General features: G+C 44.1%; 1 protein-coding gene across 2 annotated transcripts in view; it reads right to left on the bottom strand.

The window, feature by feature from the left end:
* SNX22 (sorting nexin 22) overlaps positions 1 to 19645 on the bottom strand; it is a 65823-nt gene that overhangs the window by 19362 nt on the left and 26816 nt on the right. For both annotated transcript variants that reach the window (XM_044283345.1, XM_044283346.1), the window contains exons 2-4: positions 17104 to 17187; positions 14159 to 14263; positions 1652 to 1746 (exon numbers count right to left, since the gene is read on the bottom strand). In XM_044283345.1, coding sequence (XP_044139280.1) covers positions 1652 to 1746; positions 14159 to 14263; positions 17104 to 17187 — 284 coding nt within the window. The remainder of the gene's footprint in view (positions 1 to 1651; positions 1747 to 14158; positions 14264 to 17103; positions 17188 to 19645) is intronic.

The following is a 19645-nucleotide window of genomic DNA, read 5'->3' as shown; positions in this document are numbered from 1 at the left end:
CTTCAGCCAGTTTTTAATCCAATTGCAAACTATACTTTCCAACTCTATATACCTTACTTTACCTATTATTGTTTCCTATTAGCATAAAAAATGATAAATATGTAAAGAAATCTCAATGTGTCCCAGGAGCTCAACTTTGTTGCTCATCTTCCCCATTATACTGTGTCTGGCTGCAAGACAACTGGCTGAGGCAGAAGCCTCTTCTCACTGCTAAGCCCAGCTCAAATGTTCCTCATCCACAAATGGAAAGGATCAGCATAAAATGAATTATCTATTAATGCAGGTTTATTCCAGGTACATGCAGAAAACGCTATAGACTGGAGAACAGAGTAGGTGAAATTATCTTCTGCTTACTTCTATCATTCATTTCTAGGTTTAGTATCCCTTTAATATTCAGTGACTTATCATCTGTCACATTTAAAAGTGGCTTGTCACCTACAAAAAGATTGGGGACTTCTGGTTTAGGCAAACGTGATAAATGAAAACAAAAAACTGTAAACTCAATAGGTGGGATAATGAATAACGGATACACTAGTAGATTAGCATGCAACAGCCAGTCAGTCTAGGGTCTCCTGAATAGCTTCAGACGCTATTGTGCACCAATGACAGCAGACATGTCCCAACATAACTGAAACTTGACACTACGTTCCAAACAATATAAGAGGCAGCTGAGAACAGGCTAAGAACTTGGTCACTGGTACCGATCAGGATCATATAAAAGTCACTTAACACTAGCAAGTCGTACACATTCAATAGCTGTCGGCCAAATGATCAATCGCCTTACAGCCATTTCTCCCAACTCCCTCTCCGCTCCCCCATACACGTTCCGAACGTGTATGTGTATTCAAAGGGGAGAGAGAAGAAAGCCGCTGCCAGACACTTCAATGGTGGCTTATCTCATAGAAGAACAAAACGATGGTGTAAAAATTATTCATTTCGCCACTAAGGCGCTCCCCTTACACAGTGTTCCTAGTGACATCATTGGCACTAATGGGCAGGCTTTAGCGCTGCCCTAGACAGCCATATGAATGTATGTGGCAGTGCATAGAATGCAGGCAACTGGACCACTGTGTTATCTATGCTGAAGTAATATTGGTCATTGTTATTCTGCCTGTGATAATAACAAGATGGCTACTGAAAAGTTACCTGTACACAACAGGAAATCATGACCTATAATTAGGCCTGGTGGCCAGTGTGAAAATTCCATGATTGTAGATATTTAGGTCATTTTCTGATGACACATTCCTTTTACGCTGCCACCTCAGCGATGCCTTCACCCATTAAATGAGCATTTGTCTTACATTAGATCAGCAGCACCTTTACATTGGCCAACCACCAGGGGCCACGGTGCTGGTTTGGCAATGCTTCACCTTCAACCTTTTCCCAGCACAGCAGCGACCTCTTGCCACCTGGCTATGCAGGGAGCTGCATCATGGCACAGTACCAGGCGCTCCCTGCACATCAGATGATGGTGCTGTGTAGGAAGATCCCATTTCTTACATTTCAGTTGTCCTTCCTTGCTATGGACAACTTCTCGAATTTTATTTTGCATTGTCAATGAAATATTATTTAGTGCGGTTGATCTATCTATCTAGTCATCAGGTTTCTACCACATGTTAGAACAACAAATAGTACAATTGCATATACTCACTCCAAGCTGCAGTTCTTTTTGCTTTGTAGAAAATGTTTCACTTTTAGAAAATCTAACAACTCCTTGGGAACTTCTTTGTTGAACCACAAAACCCCCTAAAATAAAATACAGATGAAAACTTCAGCTCCGATCCTCGAGGTGTCCCAAATTTACAGTACATGCAGATGAGAGCTTTCATAATTGACTACTGGAAAAAAATGCCACTTACATGTTCCTTATAACATGCCTCCTATAATTAACTGCAGAGTGTATCTCCTTATAGGAGATGTGCAAGAATGGGGGAAGGGGTAGCAGTTAAGTAAGGTCTCCCACTTGGCTGGACCTGTAGAGTGAAGCTTCTGGGTGCTGGCTTCCCGCTCCTTGTCCTCCAGGCCTGTGATGCTTTGCTGGCTTCAGTCAATGGAAACATCCAGTTTGATGCCGCCTGCAGCCAATCACTGGCCGCAGCAGTGACAAGATCCCCTTTCATCATGTGACCATTCAGCTGGTCTCCACCAAGGCCAGCGATTGGCTGCAGGCAGTGTCAAACCAGATGTTTTCAACGAGAGAGCCTAGCAAAACATCCCCGGCCAAGAGGAGAAGAAGCGGGAAGCCGGTAATTAAGCTTCCAAGTGGGGTGGATATCGCTTAGGCTATTTTCACATATGCGTTTTGGCATTCTGATTTTGAGATCCAGCAGAGGATCTCAATACCGGAAAAAAATGGTTCAGTTTTGTCCCCATGCATTCTGAATGGAAAGATATCCGTTCAGGATACATCAGGATGTCTTCCGTTCCGTCAGCATTCTGTTTTGTGACCAGACACAAAGCCACTGCAAGCTGGATCGAAATAGAACAAACCGGATCAGTCACTAAAAACAACGTAAGTCAACAGTGACCAATCTGTCACCCATTGACAGATCCAGTTTGTTCCATTTTGATTTCACACAACTGCATCCTAATGGAACAGATGCATCCTGATGTGCAAAATCAAAATGGAACGTCTTCCCGATCTCAAAACCTGAAACTAAAAGCCAGATGTGAAAGTAACCTAACAAAGAACTTTCTCTGTCCCTGATGGTTACAACAGGACCATATATATCTACAGCCAGGCTTCTGCTATGGATGAAGTGGGATCAGCTACTGAGCCTGTGCAATCATCCTGAGGCTGGAGCCTCTAGGTTGGGCAATCTATGACATTCATTTAGGTCACTGAGCCCAATGTTACAGTGACTGGAATGGACTTACTTTTTACACAGAAGAGGTACAAATCTTTCCTTTATACCTTTTCTTGGTTTCTTTTAATTCTTGCTCACAAATAACTGATGCAAAACAGTAACCAAGTGTGAAAGGGGCCAAAGAGCATTGAAAGGGTTTTACATACAAGGTTTAGCTGTTTTCAGTTTATATATACATGCCAGTGACTACAATGAAGCCTTTCAGTCCTAGGGACGCAATGGTTTCTTGCTAGCTTATGGAAGCAATTTAAAGAGGACCTGTCCCCTCTCCTGACATGTCTGTTTTAGTAACTACTTGCATCCCCCTTGTAGCAACCTTTTTTGAGCATCTACTTTAATTACTTTGTGCTGTACCATTCCTATTCCTGCTAGAAAGAATTTATGAATTACTTGCAGGTCTATATCGGCGAGTCCAGTTGGGGGGGGGGGGGGGGGGGGGGGGGGTTGTCCCTGCACAGTATTCATTCAGTGCTACCAGACTGTGCACAAACACCCCCCTCCCCAACTAATTACACCCATCTGGACCCTCACTGCAAACTGCTAGTAATTCAAGCAGGAATAATAAAAGAACATTTCAGACGCAATTTCCTAAGGGTGTGGTACTAATAGCTAAACACTGGATATGAGAGGCTCTGTCCACAAAACAAGAGTTTATTAATAGGATGAATATAATTTTGAGATTAGAAAAGGGAGTATAACGAAAATGTCCAAATAAGTTTCTATCTTTATGGCAGGGGTGGGTTGAGTCTGCGCAACTGGCTTCTCGGGCGTTAGTTCAAGATTGTATACAGGGACAAATGTCTTTCTTACACTCCCTTTCCAGGGGAACCATACAGTTACCGTATAATGTTTGAAAGGCTGGGCTATTGGAGCTAGACGGAACTGTTTAGGTGCCCGATTGTATAACGACTCTTAAATATACAGACAGGGGTGTCTCTCTGCTCAAGTTGGGTTGGGGTGGGGGGAACTTAAGGGTGTTATTGTGTTACTTCATATAAGTTACAATATTCAATTACTTAAATGCTGTAATATTCATATAAATCTTGATTTCCCATAATTGTCATGGGTGTCTGCGTACACCAATATCTTTGTAAGTTGATGTACTTATGTCCGACTATACAAAAAACTACGGACTCCTTGATGATATTCATATGATAATGTTTATTTCAATAAAAAATAAACTGATTTAAAAAAAGGAATAATAAAAGAATGGCACATTATAGAGCCATAAGAATAGTGGCTTCAGAATTGTTATTACATGGGAAGTGACTAAAACAGACGTACCGGGAAAGGTTAGGCTAGTTGATTTGCCGGAAGCTCGAACATTCCCGAGAATTACCGAAATATGCAGAGAATCGTCCGGAAGAAAACCTGCTTCGTGCAACTAGCCTTACAGGCCCTCTTTAAGGGCTAAAATTCAAAGATTACATGAAGGGAGTGCAAAATTGAGCCCAGGGGAGGAAATATATATATATTAAAGCATCATACAGGACAAAGCCTGATAGTTCGCCAGCTTCCCTCTATTACACCCTTTAAAACTTAACCTTTAATTATATTAAATGTAACGAAAGCAGAAGAAATAAATAAGTTAAAACCTGATTATACCAGCATCAGGGGCTACTTGTTTGATAGCCTCACTGTATATTATCCAGTAGGTTACAGGTTACTACTTGTGCCACCTCACTACCTAACTCTAGCTCACATACTTATTTCATCCAACAACTAGGCTCCGTGCAACAGTAGGACGTGTTATTAAAATGGCAATTGATAAACTACTGCCTGCCTGACATGTTTCGCTGCACTAGCAACGTCCTCAGGGGCCTGCATACAAAGGCCAATCTTGCTATACAGGGCTACTCCTGACCCTCATTTTTTTTTTTAAACTCGTTTTATTGAGAATAACAAATGAAAATTGGTACAGTACATATTTGGCCATATCACATTACACATATACGTATACACATATTTGTCAGTGAGATCCTCCGATACACATTTGATGAGAACAAATCTCTAAATACAGTTCATGACAGCATCAGAAACAAGAGATATACAATAGCCATCCACCAAAAATGAGATCCAGTCTTTTCCCACCCCCGTTCCCTCACACACATAATGAAGAACTAAGGTGTATATTACAATGCATTTCACGCCGACAGCATATGGGAGGGCAATGCAGTAACCGGCGAAGAACACCAGGAGCCCCAAATCTTATCAAATTTCTGGGGGCATTTTCTATTACCATACATTATTTACTCAAACGGCAATATCTGATTTACCAGTGCCTTCCATTGGCTTACGGTCGGCGGTCTGTCCGCCATCCAACGCAAAGCTATGGCCTTCCTGGCAAAGAACAGGGACTCCCGTAAGAAGATGCAGACATACAAGGGGTGTGCATCACCATCCACTACTCCCAAAAGACAGAGCTTGGGGCAGCATGGAATCACCTCTGCAACTAGTGTAGATATAATATCCACCACCTTCTTCCAGAATGCTTGTACGTAGCGACAGTCCCAGATAAGATGCCAAAAATCCGCATTAATTTGGGCGCATCTGTGGCATCTCGTGTGGTCTAGTCTACCCATCTTGTGTAACCTGGTAGGAGTCAAATAGCTCCTATGGAGAATGAACAATTGGATAAGTCTATTGTTGAGGGCAGGCGACACAGTAGATGGCGCACTCATGGCTACAGCCCATTCCTCATCAGTCATCTGCGTCACCCTCTCCTTCCACCTAGTCTCCGCCAGCAAGGGTTTGGATCTCACTTTAAGATCAAGGAGGTGTGTGTATAGGTTCGAGACCAACCCCCCAGGACCCTGTGTCTTGAAAATGCCTATTAGTGGGTATTTGGAAATGCTTCTTGTACTACCACGAAACTGGGCCTGAACAGCATGTCGTAACTGCAGAAACCTGTAGAAGTGAAGCCGCATAACTCCAAACTTCTCCTGTAGCTGAGAAAAGGAGTATAAAACACCCTTCTCATACAAATCCCTCAGCGTAAGTACACCATAGTTCCCCCAAATACTTCTCCCTCCACAGTGCTGTAGGTGTGGGAACATGGGGTTATTCCATAACACTATCTCGTCTGGAAGGTCTCGGTATTGCTGGAGCTTCGCAGCCCCCCAAACCTGGTGAGCTAACCTATGTATGGGCAACAGTCGACCCTCTATTACCTGTGGGTTCTCCAAGATCGGCCACAAGGTAGACAGACCCAAATGACACTTCAGGTAGTATTCAGAATTTGGCAAAGGAGTCTGCGAAACCCAAGTGGTCAAGAATCTAAGCTGTCCTGCCAAAAAATAAAGAAAGAAATCCGGCAGAGCCGCACCTCCTTGTTGCCACCCCCTCTGCAAGGTATCAAGGGCTAGCTTCCTTCTCTCCTTCCCCCAAACAAACTTCGTTATAACAGAATGTAACTTCATGAAGAAGCTCTTTGGAACTGGGGTGCAGGCATGTCCTAGGAGATATAACGCCTTGGGTAAGAGAATCATCTTGACAAGATTCACTCTGCCCATTATAGATAAAGGCAACATGCTCCAGGACCTGAATTTGTCTACAGCATAAGACTCAATAGGGACAATATTAAGTTGGTGTGACATCGCTGTTTCCCTGGTGATAATGACTCCCAGGTACTTAAAATGCTCCACCACCATAAGATTGTGATGTACAGGGGGCCAACCCGGGGACCATAAGGGCATTAGAGCCGATTTGGACCAATTAATGCGCAGGCCAGAAAAATCCCCAAATCTATTGATCAGGTCAATCGCCCGTGGCAAGGACACATCCACTGAATCCATAAACAGAATAAGATCATCCGCGTACAGCCCCAGTCTATCCTCCCTGCCTCCCATTGACACCCCTTTAAAAATGTTATCCTGACGTATTCTAATGGCCAAATGTTCGATAGCTACTGCAAAGAGCAACGGGGATAGGGGGCATCCCTGCCGGGTACCCCTGTGCAAAGGAAAAGTAGATGACAGGGAGCCATTGACCATAATGTTTGCAGTAGGTCGGTGATATAGCACCCTCATCCATTTAACAAAGGTGGGTCCAAAGCCAAAACATTCCAGGGCATTCAATAGAAACTCCCACTCAATTGAATCGAATGCCTTGGCCGTGTCTAGAGAAGCCAAGGCCCACTGTCTGCCTTCCAGGCATCCCACCTGCGCCACCACCTGGGCACGTCTGATGTTGCTTGATGTAGAACGACCCGGTATAAATCCAGATTGATCCTCATGAACAATTGAGGCAATCACCTTGTTTAACCTATTTGCAAATATCTTAGTCAAAATTTTATAATCTAGATTCAGCAATGATATCGGGCGATAAGACCCGCACTCTAGGGGATTTTTATCTGGCTTTAGGAGGACCACAATAGAAGCGTCGTATAACGTGCTTGGTAATTGGCCCCTTCCCAGGGAAGCTACATACATCTTGCGCAATTGAGGCCCCAAGATGTCTTCATACTTGGCATATACCTCCAGGGGGATGCCGTCCGGGCCTGGTGACTTTCCCAAATTCAAGCCTTTAATTGCAGCAGAAACCTCCTCTAAAGTAATCTCTTCGTCAAGTAGCCCCCTATCCAAGGGGGATAATTGAGGATGAGTCACCTCGCCTAGGTATGATCGTATATCCGACAAAGTGTACTGGTATCTCGATTCATACAGATCGCTGTAAAATTCCCTGAATCTGGTTAATATACCCTCCGGATCCTCCGCCACATTCCCACCCTCAGTCTGAATGCGAATGATCGGAGGAGCCATAGTGTTACGTCTAACTACCTGTGCTAGGAGCTTCCCCGTCTTACTACCCTGCTCAAAGGCTTGTTGCTTAATAAAGAAAAGCCTGCGGTCACTCTTCTCTTGTAGATACATCATATACTTCCTACCTTTCTGCATCCAGTCCAGTCTATTCGCCTCAGAGGGATCAGATATGTATGCAGACTCAGCTTCCTTGCATAGCGCACCCAGCTCCTCCTCCTTAAGTCTCCCAGTCTTCTTGATATATGAAATGGATGACTTGATACACCCCCTCAAGAAGGCTTTCAGGGTATCCCATAATATAAGGGCATCGCTATCCCCCTCTGAGTTAAGATCCAAGAACACCCTCAACTGGTCAGGTATACGGTCATTTATGCCCATCAGGGACAACCAAAACGGGTGTATGCGAAGACTGTGGCGACGGGGCTCCCCAGCTGAAGAGGACAATGTCCCCACAATGGGCGCATGATCAGACGGTCCCTGAGGCACATATCTGACATCTGAAATAGCGAGGCAAGCTTGCGCATCACAGAGCATGTAATCTATGCGGGACAGCGCCCCCCTGGATGGCGTAAAACAGGAAAACTCTCTAGCAGACGGGTTCCTCTCCCTCCACACATCCAGCCACCCCAATTCTGATATGAAGCGTTTAAGTCTTGAGTCACCCACCCGTACCCCTTCTACATGAGGGCTATTCCGGAACCTATCTAGTGTCTCATCACCCACCAGGTTAAGATCCCCCATACATAGCACCCCGGCTGATGGGAATTGAGCTGCAAAACCCGCCGCAGCTTGCAGAACAGTGAGACCTGCGGGGGGAGGTATATAAACACCAAGCACGACATAGGGCACCCCGTTCAAATGCGCAAACACAAAAACATACCGGCCTTCAGGATCTATCACTTCCCTGTGTACCTCCCACCTAACCGACCGGTGGACCAGTAAGGACACCCCCCTGGAGTACGACGTGCCAAATGCGCTTCTAGCCCATTGCACCCATGGTTTCTTCAACCTACCCTCCGTTTCCGCTGTGACATGGGTCTCCTGGAAGCACAGTATATGCGGAGAAAATGTACGAACATGTGCAAATACCGCCATACGCTTTCTAGGGCCACCCAGACCACGCACATTCCAGGACATACATGTCACAGATGCCATTTGTTCTGAATAGAGATCAATAAGTAGAATGTACCAGGAATCCCATGATCATATGCAATAAACCCAGCATAGCAGTGTATATCGTAGTAATACATAGAGCACCAACTGACATAAAAACAGTTAAACCGTAACACAAACATCAAATCCCAGCGAACCGGGCAGTAAACAATTCTAAAGCATAGAACATTTGTGACCATGATAGTGGGGGACCCACACAGTGTAGAGATGGTATATACAAGTGCAGGTAAAACAGCAAGCTCCCAATATCAATTACAAGCATGGCAATACATTATCACAGTGCAGACTTAACCTAAGACCCATGTTAGACATACCCACGAGTCTCACACCCTCGTCGGCCGTCCTATATAATGCTTATGAGGTAGTCCAATGGAGTCCCCACCGCTCAAAGTGGGGGGAAAACGGATGGAGATCCAGTCCTAGACGGAATCGGATAAAACAAATACCACCGCTCCAAAGCAGCAACACCTTATCTTTGAGGCGCATTCCGGGGCCTCACTAGGAGCCAGTCCTCGGCCTCCCTAGGGTTATTAAAGAAATGAGATTTCCCGCCATCCAGGACCCTCAAACGGGCCGGGTAGGCCATGGAATATTGCAGATCCAGGTCCCTCAGACGTTTCTTTATCGAGGTAAATGTAGCCCTTTTCTTTTGTAGCTCTGCTGAGAAGTCTGGATACAAGGATATGTTGGCAGATCCAAAGGTGATGGTTTGTTTGATTCTCGCTTTGGAGAGGATGAGATCACGATCCCGCCAGTTAAGCATGCGGGCGAGGAGCGGTCTTGCAGGAGCCCCAGGTGGAGGCATCCGGGCAGGGACCCGGTGGGCTCTCTCCACCGCAAAAGCCGTCGAGAATGATGCGTCCGGGAACGTCGCCTTGATCCATCCTTCTATAAACGTGGCAGGGTCGGATCCCTCAGACCGCTCAGGCATACCCAGAATACGTATGTTATTTCTTCTGGAGCGGTTCTCCAGGTCGTCGCATTTCTGACGCCACATTTCGACCGCTCCTTCCACAGCAGACATCCTAGCCGCCAAGGGTCTGGTAGTATCTTCCAGCTCAGACACCCGTTCCTCAGTGAGCCGAACCCGCTCTCTCAATTGCTGGACGTCATGGCGCAAGAGGCCCAGGTCCACTCTGACCTCCTCTATCTTGCCCGTAAGTGACGACTGACAGCCCATAATAGCCGCCATCAGCTGGCTGTGAGAGGATTGCAGGGTGATCTCAGGTTCTTCCTCTGACTCTGCCGCCGGGGCTTGTCCAGCTTGCCCCCTGGTTAGCGGTGCGCGAGGAGAGGAGGTGGCGGCGGCGCCATGTTGTGATTCTTGGCGGGCAAATTCTTTCAAGCGGTCCGCCGCTTGTTGTGCTTTGCTGGGACCCATGGCCAGGTTCTGCTGTCTCCGGGTACTCCACAGCTCAGGCTAAACTGAAAATCGCCGTATTGCCAGCTCAGGATGGTTCAGGATGGAGTTACGGAGCCGGAGCCGCTCTCAGACACGTCCGGCCATGTCGACAGTTGGCCACGCCCCCCGACCCTCATTTTTATTAGATAAGGTGGCAAGTCTCTACCTACAGTCGTGGCCAAATGTTTTGAGAATTACACAAATATTGGAAAAGTTGCTGCTTAAGTTTTTATAATAACAATTTGCATATACTCCAGAATGTTATGAAGAGTGATCAGATGAATTGCATAGTCCTTCTTTGCCATGAAAATTAACTTAATCCCAAAAAACCCTTTCCACTGCATTTCATTGCTGTCATTAAAGGACCTGCTGAGATCATTTCAGTAATCGTCTTGTTAACTCAGGTGAGAATGTTGACGAGCACAAGGCTGGAGATCATTAGGTCAGGCTGATTGGGTTAAAATGACAGACTTGACCTGTTAAAAGGAGGGTGATGCTTGAAATCATTGTTCTTCCATTGTTAACCATGGTGACCTGCAAAGAAACGCGTGCAGCCATCATTGCGTTGCATAAAAATGGCTTCACAGGCAAGGATATTGTGGCTACTAAATAATTTAGCATTTTTTGCGTTTTCAGTAATACAAGGGGCTTCTTTTTTTAAGCCACTTTTAATATATATATATATTATATATATATATATATATATATATATATATATATATATATATATATATATATATATATATTCTGGAAACGTTTAAAAACAAACTTTCAAATTGTGTCCCCTTTCTGAAAAAGAAAAATACCCCCATCTGAAAGGCTTTCCTTTAAGTACATTTTTTTTTTTTTCTAACTACTTCTAATCAGAAAAAAACCCCATCTGTATTCTCTTTTAAAGCATATTGATTTCATACAGGAGGACCGCCTGCTTGAAGACTCCATCTATTAGGCATCATGCACATGACCATTCAGTTTTTTGCGGTTCGCAAATTGCGGATCCGCATAACACGGAAGCCGCACCCGTGTGTCTTCCGCCATTTGCGGAACGGAAGAGGCGGCCCATTGTAGAAATGCCTATTCTTGGCCGCAAAAAAAAAAAACAAGAATAGGACATGTTATATTTTTTTGCGGGGCCACGGAACGGAGCAACGGATTTGGACAGCACACGGAGTGCTGTCCGCATCTTTTGCGGCTCCATTGAAGTGAATGGGTCCGCACCCGAGACGCAAAAACTGCAGCTCAGATGCGGACCAGAACAACGGTCGTGGGCATGAGGCCTAATACTAAGCGGTGTAGTGGAGAAGTGTGTGTCTGCGTGGCGATGTCCAGCATCCTTAATGCAGTAATCACTCATCTGTCCTTCTAGGCTTTTCAATAATATATAATATCTTTTGCGGCCCCATTGAAGTGAAGGGGTCTGCACCAGAGCCGCAAAAACTGTGGCTTGGATGCAGACCAGAACAACGGTCGTGTGAATGAGGCCTTACCCTGAGACACTAAATATCAGTATCTCCTGCACAGGCAGTGCAGGGAGCCATTCATTTGAGAAGCCACTATGTAATACTACATTCTCCCTGCAGCAATCAATGCAAAGGAAATATATGGCTGGCTGCAACCTTTCCTGGCAATCCATGAAAGTTTCAGAAGCTGTACCTACAACAATCAGCTGGCTTCAATACAAAAAGGGTTTGCCTTTACGAAACAACCCTTCTAACTTTCCAATAGGAGCTAAGTTTTACCCTTCTATATATGCTGTGATAGCAGCTTTAAAAAACGATGAAATGTAAAGAGATAGGACGGCCTTGTGTGATGGCCCTATCGACCAGAAACAAATTGGGTTTGGGAAAAACAAGATATTCTTAACCTTACAGAGCTACAAAGGAAAGAAACTTACTAGTGGGTACCCATTCCCTAAATGGACTGCTTTTACAGGGAGCATTGAAGGGGTTATCCAAGAGTATAAAAAGCTCGCCCCTATTGCTGGGCCCCTCACATTGAATATATTTACTTGCCTTCCCGCTCCTGGTACCCGCACCGCCGTTGCGGCTGCTTCTCCCTGTGCGCGGATGAAAACATCCGGTGTCGAGGGTGGGGAGCAGCCAATGGCAGGAGGGGACAGGGACGAGCCTCCCTAGCGTCACCTGTGATGCTAGGGAGGCTCATCCCTGCCTGCCCCTCCCCCGAACATTTTCATCCCCGCACGGGGAGAAGTAGCAGCTGGCACCCCGCCGATCAGCTGTTGAAGAGGTTGCGGCCTCTCTCTTGGATTGGCCAGAACTGTTCCCATGGGGGCATCAGGGAGTGCCTTGGACTACCAGATGCACAGTATACATCAGGTAGTTGGAGATGCGGTGCGACCATGCTGGAGGACAGAAGTGGAGCCTGGGAATTGGCAGATCTGCAGCTGAAAAGATAAAAAGGAGGGCACCGGGTAAATGTTCTTTTCATTCCCCAGTTATAGGGAGACTGTCAACTGCAGAATTACCGTAGTATCAAAAAGGCAAACTGCCATGTATGGTAGGTGCCCCTTAACGTAACTATACTTTTCCGATTAATATTTGGTCCTCTGACCCTGAGATATGTGTATTGGGGGCAGGATTACTCTGTCTGGTGCAGGAACGCTCTGCTAGTAACACAGCCCAGCGCCTACACCACCTCGTTTGATTCACAGTCTTTGATTTCAAAGCTGGTAGCGATGATGCAGGAGAATCCAGGGGCACTAAACAGAGCGGCCCTGCCCACTGTGTACTGAAATACCTTATTTGCATTTTTTGCATTTCTTACTTGCATTTCTCAAGATTAAAAGACCGGATTTTTACAAGAAAGGTATGGTTACATTGCTAGTCCGAGCAGTGGCGCAGTGTGAGATTGGCAAGGCTGGCCGAGATGTCACGTGTCGGGGGGATAAGTGTCCTCAGCTTCAGTACAGCCCGTCGCAGGTGTAGAACCCTGCTTGAGGAGACAAATCGATTCACTCATCTCTAGTCTCTAATTTATTCTGCGGGTCTTGTACAATATCAAAGAAAGTATTCTGGTGTTCTTACATGTAATATGTCATGTTCTGCCATGCATGTAACCTTGTGCTATAATAGTATTTAACAGAAATCATTTGTTATTTCCCAGCAGTGAGCGGTGGTTGGTGAATTCCAAACATTTCAGTTCCCTTCATGTACTAGCTTCTTCCACATCTGCTAAGACAGAACTTCATGAATCACTTTCTATACCTTTTCATCACAGTATTGTGTTACACAATGAAATGCCGATTTACTCTGTTAGCACCCAATACAAGGATTAGGCAAGTGATTGTCATACCTCATATTAAACTCAACACTCAGGGCCCTCTGTATTTTCTCATCTAAAGTGCCGGGCAGAGAAAACGACAGATAATTGCTAACAAGCATTCATAGGAACGCTCGTTAGCGATTATCTGGCGGTGTAAAGGTGCTTATGAGTGCTTATAATGTCAGAGAGCAGAGATACGGAGCCCGTCAGCTCCCCAACTGACAGAAAATGCACAGGCTGCTGCTACAGCATCTCAGCTCTGTACAGAAAAACGACTCCGTATTTTTTTATAAAAAACAATTGAAAAAATGATTTTTAGCTCAAAATATGTATGTATTTATAATAAAAAAAAATTGCCCCCAAAAGGTGTGAATATGCTTTAATATATTTCTGGTGTTTGAATCTGTTCAGAGATATAACATTTGTGCTTACAGATATAGCTGATTTTGCTTCAAAATTCTCAAACAATAGATTCCAGAGATCCAATTTACTTCATTTACAGCATTCTCACAATTACCAGTTCAGTCCCCCCAAATTACCAGTTCAGTCCCCCCAAATTACCAGTTCAGTCCCCCCAAATTACCAGTTCAGTCCCCCCTCTGAATAAAAGCCAGACCAGAAAAAATAGTGCATTGCGCAATAGTAATGAATTTGTGACTAAGATACTTTCTTACTTGGATATATGCTTCTAGCCCTTGCCGCCTTTGCTCTTGGACCTTGGACATCCAGTTTGGAACCCGTTTGGGTGGAAAATCTGGAACCTTGCATTTCTTCTTGAGCTGTGGAGATGCAAAGAATTTCACCCACTTGACATGACAAATGATATGGCTACAAACTTTTACTTGCAGACAGCTAAAAATACTATGAAGCTCAATAACCATGTAAACTTGTACCGTAAGTACCTCTGTTTGCTTGAGAATCTCTTTATGGTTAACTGCAATTTAGAACTCTCTTCACAAGAACCATAAATATCCTTTAAAATTAGACATTTGTTTAGAGTGCGTAGAAAATCCTGCAATACACATGACATTGTGACCTAGAAAGATGGTTCCTGCAGACACTGGCAGAAGGGGAGGGCCGCAAGTAGGTGTGTGCATGTGTGTGAATAAGGCCTCTTTCACACTTGCATTGTCCGGATCTGGCGTGTACTCCATTTGCCGGAATTACACGCCGGATCCGGAAAAACGCAAGTGAACTGAAAGCATTTGAAGACAGATCCGTCTTCAAAATGCATTCACTGTTACTATGGCACCCAGGACGCTATTAAAGTCCTGGTTGCCATAGTAGTAGTGGGGAGCAGTATACTTTCAGTCCGTGCTGCTCCCGGGGCGCTCCAGAATGACGTCAGAGCGCCCCATGCGCATGGATGACGTGTCCATGCGATCACGTCATCCATGCGCGTGGGGCGCCCTGACGTTACTCTGGAGCGCCCCGGGAGCCGCACGGACGGTAAGTATGCTGCTCCCCCGCTCCCCACTACACTTTACCATGGCTGCCAGGACAGGACTTTAGCATCCCGGCAGCCATGGTAACCATTAAGAAAAAGCTAAACGTCGGATCCGGCAATGCGCCGAAACAACGTTTAGCTTAAGGCCGGATCCGGATTAATGCCTTTCAATGGGCATTAATTCCGGATCCGGCCTTGCGGCAAGTGTTCAGGATTTTTGGCCGGAGCAAAAAGCGCAGCATGCTGCGGTATTTTCTCCGGCCAAAAAAACGTTCCGGTCCTGAACTGAAGACATCCTGATGCATCCTAAACGGATTTCTCTCCATTCAGAATGCATTAGGATAAAACTGATCAGGATTCTTCCGGCATAGAGCCCCGACGACGGAACTCTATGCCGGAAGAAAAGAACGCAAGTGTGAAAGAGCCCTAACAAATCTGAGTGAACGGTCAGTAACCACATATAATGTATATATGATGTTCTGTTTCTAAGTGCTTTATTTGATCAGCTGGATACTTTATATGTTCTACTGACAATCTTTGATTTGGCTGGTTTGGTAGGTTCGGTTAGGAGCCTCCATTGCAGATACTGTCAATTTGCTGCAAAAAATTGAAGGCTTTTTTGGTAAAATGCCAGACACCATGACAGAACCCATTAAGATGTGAACCCAGCTTTAGATTGTTGGCATTGCTCTTCTTTTTGTCCGTTTTGTTATAAAGCTTCAAAAATAAAACTCAAACACAACTCTCTAGATGAGATCCAAAGAGCTGTCACCATCAGTGAAGCAAGCCATCATTAGGCTGAAAAAACAAAACAAACCCATCAGAGATAGCAAAAACAATTAGTGTAGCCAAAATAACTGTTTGGAACATTCTTAAGAAGGAACGCAACGGTGAGCTCAGCAACACCAGAAGACCGCGGAAAACAACTGTGGTGGATGACCGAAGAATTCTTTCCCTGGTGAAGAAAACACCCTTCACAACTGACAGTTGGCCAGATCAAGAACACTCTCCAGGAGGTAGGTGTATGTGTGTCAAAAACAATCAAGAGAAGACTTCAGAGTGAATACAGAAGGTTCACCACAAGATGTAAACCATTGGTGAGCCTCAAAAACAGGAAGGCCAGATTAAAGATTGCCAAATGACATCTAAAAAAGCCTTCACAGTTCTGGAACAACATCCTATCGACAGATGAGACCAAGATCAACTTGTACTAGAGTGATGGGAAGAGAAGAGTATGGAGAAGGAAAGGAACTGCTCATGATCCTAAGCATACCACCTCATCAGTGAAGTATGGTGGTGGTGGTAGTGTTATGGTGTGGGCATGTATGGCTGCCAATGGAACTGGTTCTCTTGTATTTATTGATGATGTGACTGCTGACAAAAGCAGCAGGATGAATTCTGAAGTGTTTCGGGCAATATTATCTGCTTATATTCAGCCAAATGCTTCAAAACTCATTGGACGGCGCTTCACAGTACAGATGGACAATGACCCAAAGCATACAGCAAAAGCAACCAAAGAGTTTTTTAAGGGAAAGAAGTGGAATGTTGCAATGGCCAAGTTAATCACCTGACCTGAATCCGATTGAGCATGCATTTTACTTGCTGAAGACAAAACTGAAGGAAAAATGCCCCAAGAACAAGCAGGAACTGCAGACAGTTGCAGTAGAGGCCTGGCAGAGCATCACCAAGGGTGAAACCCAGCATCTGGTGATGTCTATGCGTTCCAGACTTCAGGCTGTAATTGACTGCAAAGGATTTGCAACCAAGTATTAAAAAGTGAAAGTTTGATTCATGATTATTATTTTGTCCCATTACTTTTGGTCCCTTAACAAGTGGGAGGCACATATGCAAACGGTTGTAATTCCTGCACCGTTCACCTGATTTGGATGTAAATACCCTCAAATTAAAGCTGACAGTCTGCAGTTAAAGCACATCTTGTTAGTTTCATTTCAAATCCATTGTGGTGGTGCATAGAGCCAAAAATGTTAGAATTGTGTCAACGTCACAATATTTATGGACCTGACTGTATATGGTCTATGTAATATGCCACTGGGTAATTAGCTACAATTTTAAGGATTCTTTTAAATGATACCTCTTTACTTAGTTCTAGACCTGAAAGTCCAATTTGATGAACAAATCTGAAAGATGGAACAGGAAAAAAACACAACTTACCAGTTTATGGAGTGTATGGAATTCACTATATCGTCGGTCAAGTGTATGACGACGGCCATTGTATAAAACATCTAATTTGAAGACCTGAAAAAGAAAAATTCAGGTTTAATTAAAATTGCAAGAATGTATGATGAAAGTGCAAATAAAATATGTGAACAAAGATTTGAGCACACATTGCTATTGTCTAGACTAGGGATGCTCAACCTGTGGCCCTCCAGCTGTTGCAAAACTACAACTCCCAGCATGACCTAATAGCTGTAGGCTGTCCAGGCATGCTGGGAGTTGTAGTTTTGCAACAGCTGGAGGGCCGCAGGTTGGGCATCCCTGGTAGACCAGTACTGGTGCCAAATGTATATTAGAAATATATGCTAGATCCCTGTGTACCTAGCAAATTCAATTCTAGATGCCAGAGAAACAGCAGATGATTCCTCACAAATCACATATAACTAGTTGTTTTTGGCAGGGCCTTTCTGTTGTTAAAGGGGTTCTCCGGGAATTAAGACAATGAAAATACTTAAATATTATTTTATTATAAATATCTTCCAAAATACCTTTCATTAGTTATAATGGCTCTTTTTGTCTAGGGAGCAATCATTAGGAGAAATAAAATGGCTGCCGTCCTAATCACACAACAGGACAAGTTACTTCAGAGCACTGAGGTAAAGAGCTGCCTCATCCTCCGCACTGCTCTACTTGTCAGGGATTATGATCATGAATATAGTTTAAGATGATCTTCAGCTGAATCTCTGTAGGAATGTAAGGGGTCATTTATAAAACTGGTGTAAAGTAAAACTGGCTTAGTTGCCCATTTTTGACAGCTCCTTTGGAAAATTAAAGGTGGATTCTGATTGGTTGCTATGGGCAAATAAGCCAGTTTTACTTTACACCAGTTTGATAAAAGACCCCATGAGAGGAGACATGAAGTACAGAGAGGAGGGTGAGGTGTGCCTCATGAGCAGCAGATCTTGTCTGTGCCCCACATTACCACAGTCTGTCCTGTCCATCCTCTCTGAACTTCATGTCTTTTCACGGACTCCATTCTCACAGAGATTCAGCTGAAGATCATATTAAACTGTATTCAGGATCATAATCCCTGACAAGTAGAGCAGAGAGGAGGATGAGGCAGCTCTTTAGCTCAGTGTTGTGAAGTAACTTGACCTGCTATGCGAGTAGGACAGGTTTTGTGTATACTAATAGGAGGATGGCCATTATTATTTGGGAATATATTTATAATAAAGTAATATATAAGTATTTTCAGTAATTGTAATTCTCAGAGAACTCCTTTAAGATAGAAGATAGATGAAAGTAATTTCAATTTCCTGGTGAACAATGGTCCTCTAAAGTCAGATCATGGATGAAACAAGATTGAACATGTTGGACTTTAACATGTCCCATCCATTATATCCCATGGGAGATAAGCCACTGGCAGAAGGTTCAGGTAGTAGCCCGTTTCTCTTTAGTCATGCTATAGCAGATCTGGGTGAAAAGGCTATTAGTCAACAGCTATCTCATGTGCATGGCCAGCTTTATGTATATGGCCGACAGTCTGCAGAAAATAAAATCATTGGAAGGGCTATTAAAAATTAACCTTTACCTTATCCTTTTATTGGTATGTAATATAAAAAGCTCTGAGTTGTGTAGTACTACCTGCATTGAAGATATAAAGTGTTAAAAGGCTGCTTTATATGGTATCACCCTTTCACTTTTCCCTGAATCCTAGAAACTTTTCCACATTTTTTCATGTTACAGCAACAAACTAAAACATTTTATTGGGATTTTATGGGATAGACCAACACAAAGTAGCATGTATGTGTGAAGTGAAAAGAAAATACAGTACATGGTTTTTAATAAATAAAAATCTGGAAAGTGCTCCTTCCATTTGTATTCAGCCCCTTGTGCCAATACTTTGTAGTGTCTACTTTCGCTACAGTTACAGCTCCAAGTCTTTTGGGGGGTGTCTCAAGCAGCTTTGCACATCTAGAGGCTGAAACTTTTGTCCATTCTTCTTTGCAAAGTAGCTCAAGCTCAGTAAGGCTACTTTCACATTAGTGTTTTTATTTTCCAGCACTGAGTTCCGTCACAGGGGCTCTATATCGGAAACTGATCAGGTATATCCCCATGCATTCTGAATGGAGAGTAATCCATTCAGGATGCATCAGGATGTCTTCAGTTCAGTAGTTTTGACTGATCAGGCAAAAGAGAAAACTGTAGCATGCTACGGTTTTATCTCAGGCGAAAAAAAACTGAAAACATGCCTGAATTCCTGATCCTGGCAATTTTTTTCCATAGGAATGTATTACTGCCGGATCCGGCATTCAAAATACCGGAATGCCGGATCCGGCCTTCCAGTCTGCGCATGCGCAGACCTTTAAAAATTAGGGGGGAAAAATACTGGATCCGTTTTGCCTGATGACACCAGAAAAACTGATCCGGTATTGCAATGCATTTTTCTGACTGATCAGGCATTTTTCAAGTCTTGCCACAGATTCTCAATGGGATTTAGGTCTGGACTTTGACTGGGCCATTCTAACACATGAATATG

The sequence above is a fragment of the Bufo gargarizans genome, chromosome 2 (assembly GCF_014858855.1).
Source record: "Bufo gargarizans isolate SCDJY-AF-19 chromosome 2, ASM1485885v1, whole genome shotgun sequence".
NCBI lineage: Eukaryota > Metazoa > Chordata > Amphibia > Anura > Bufonidae > Bufo > Bufo gargarizans.
The sequence above is the reverse complement of the archived record's forward strand: the minus strand, read 5'-3'. Positions and strand labels throughout refer to the sequence as shown.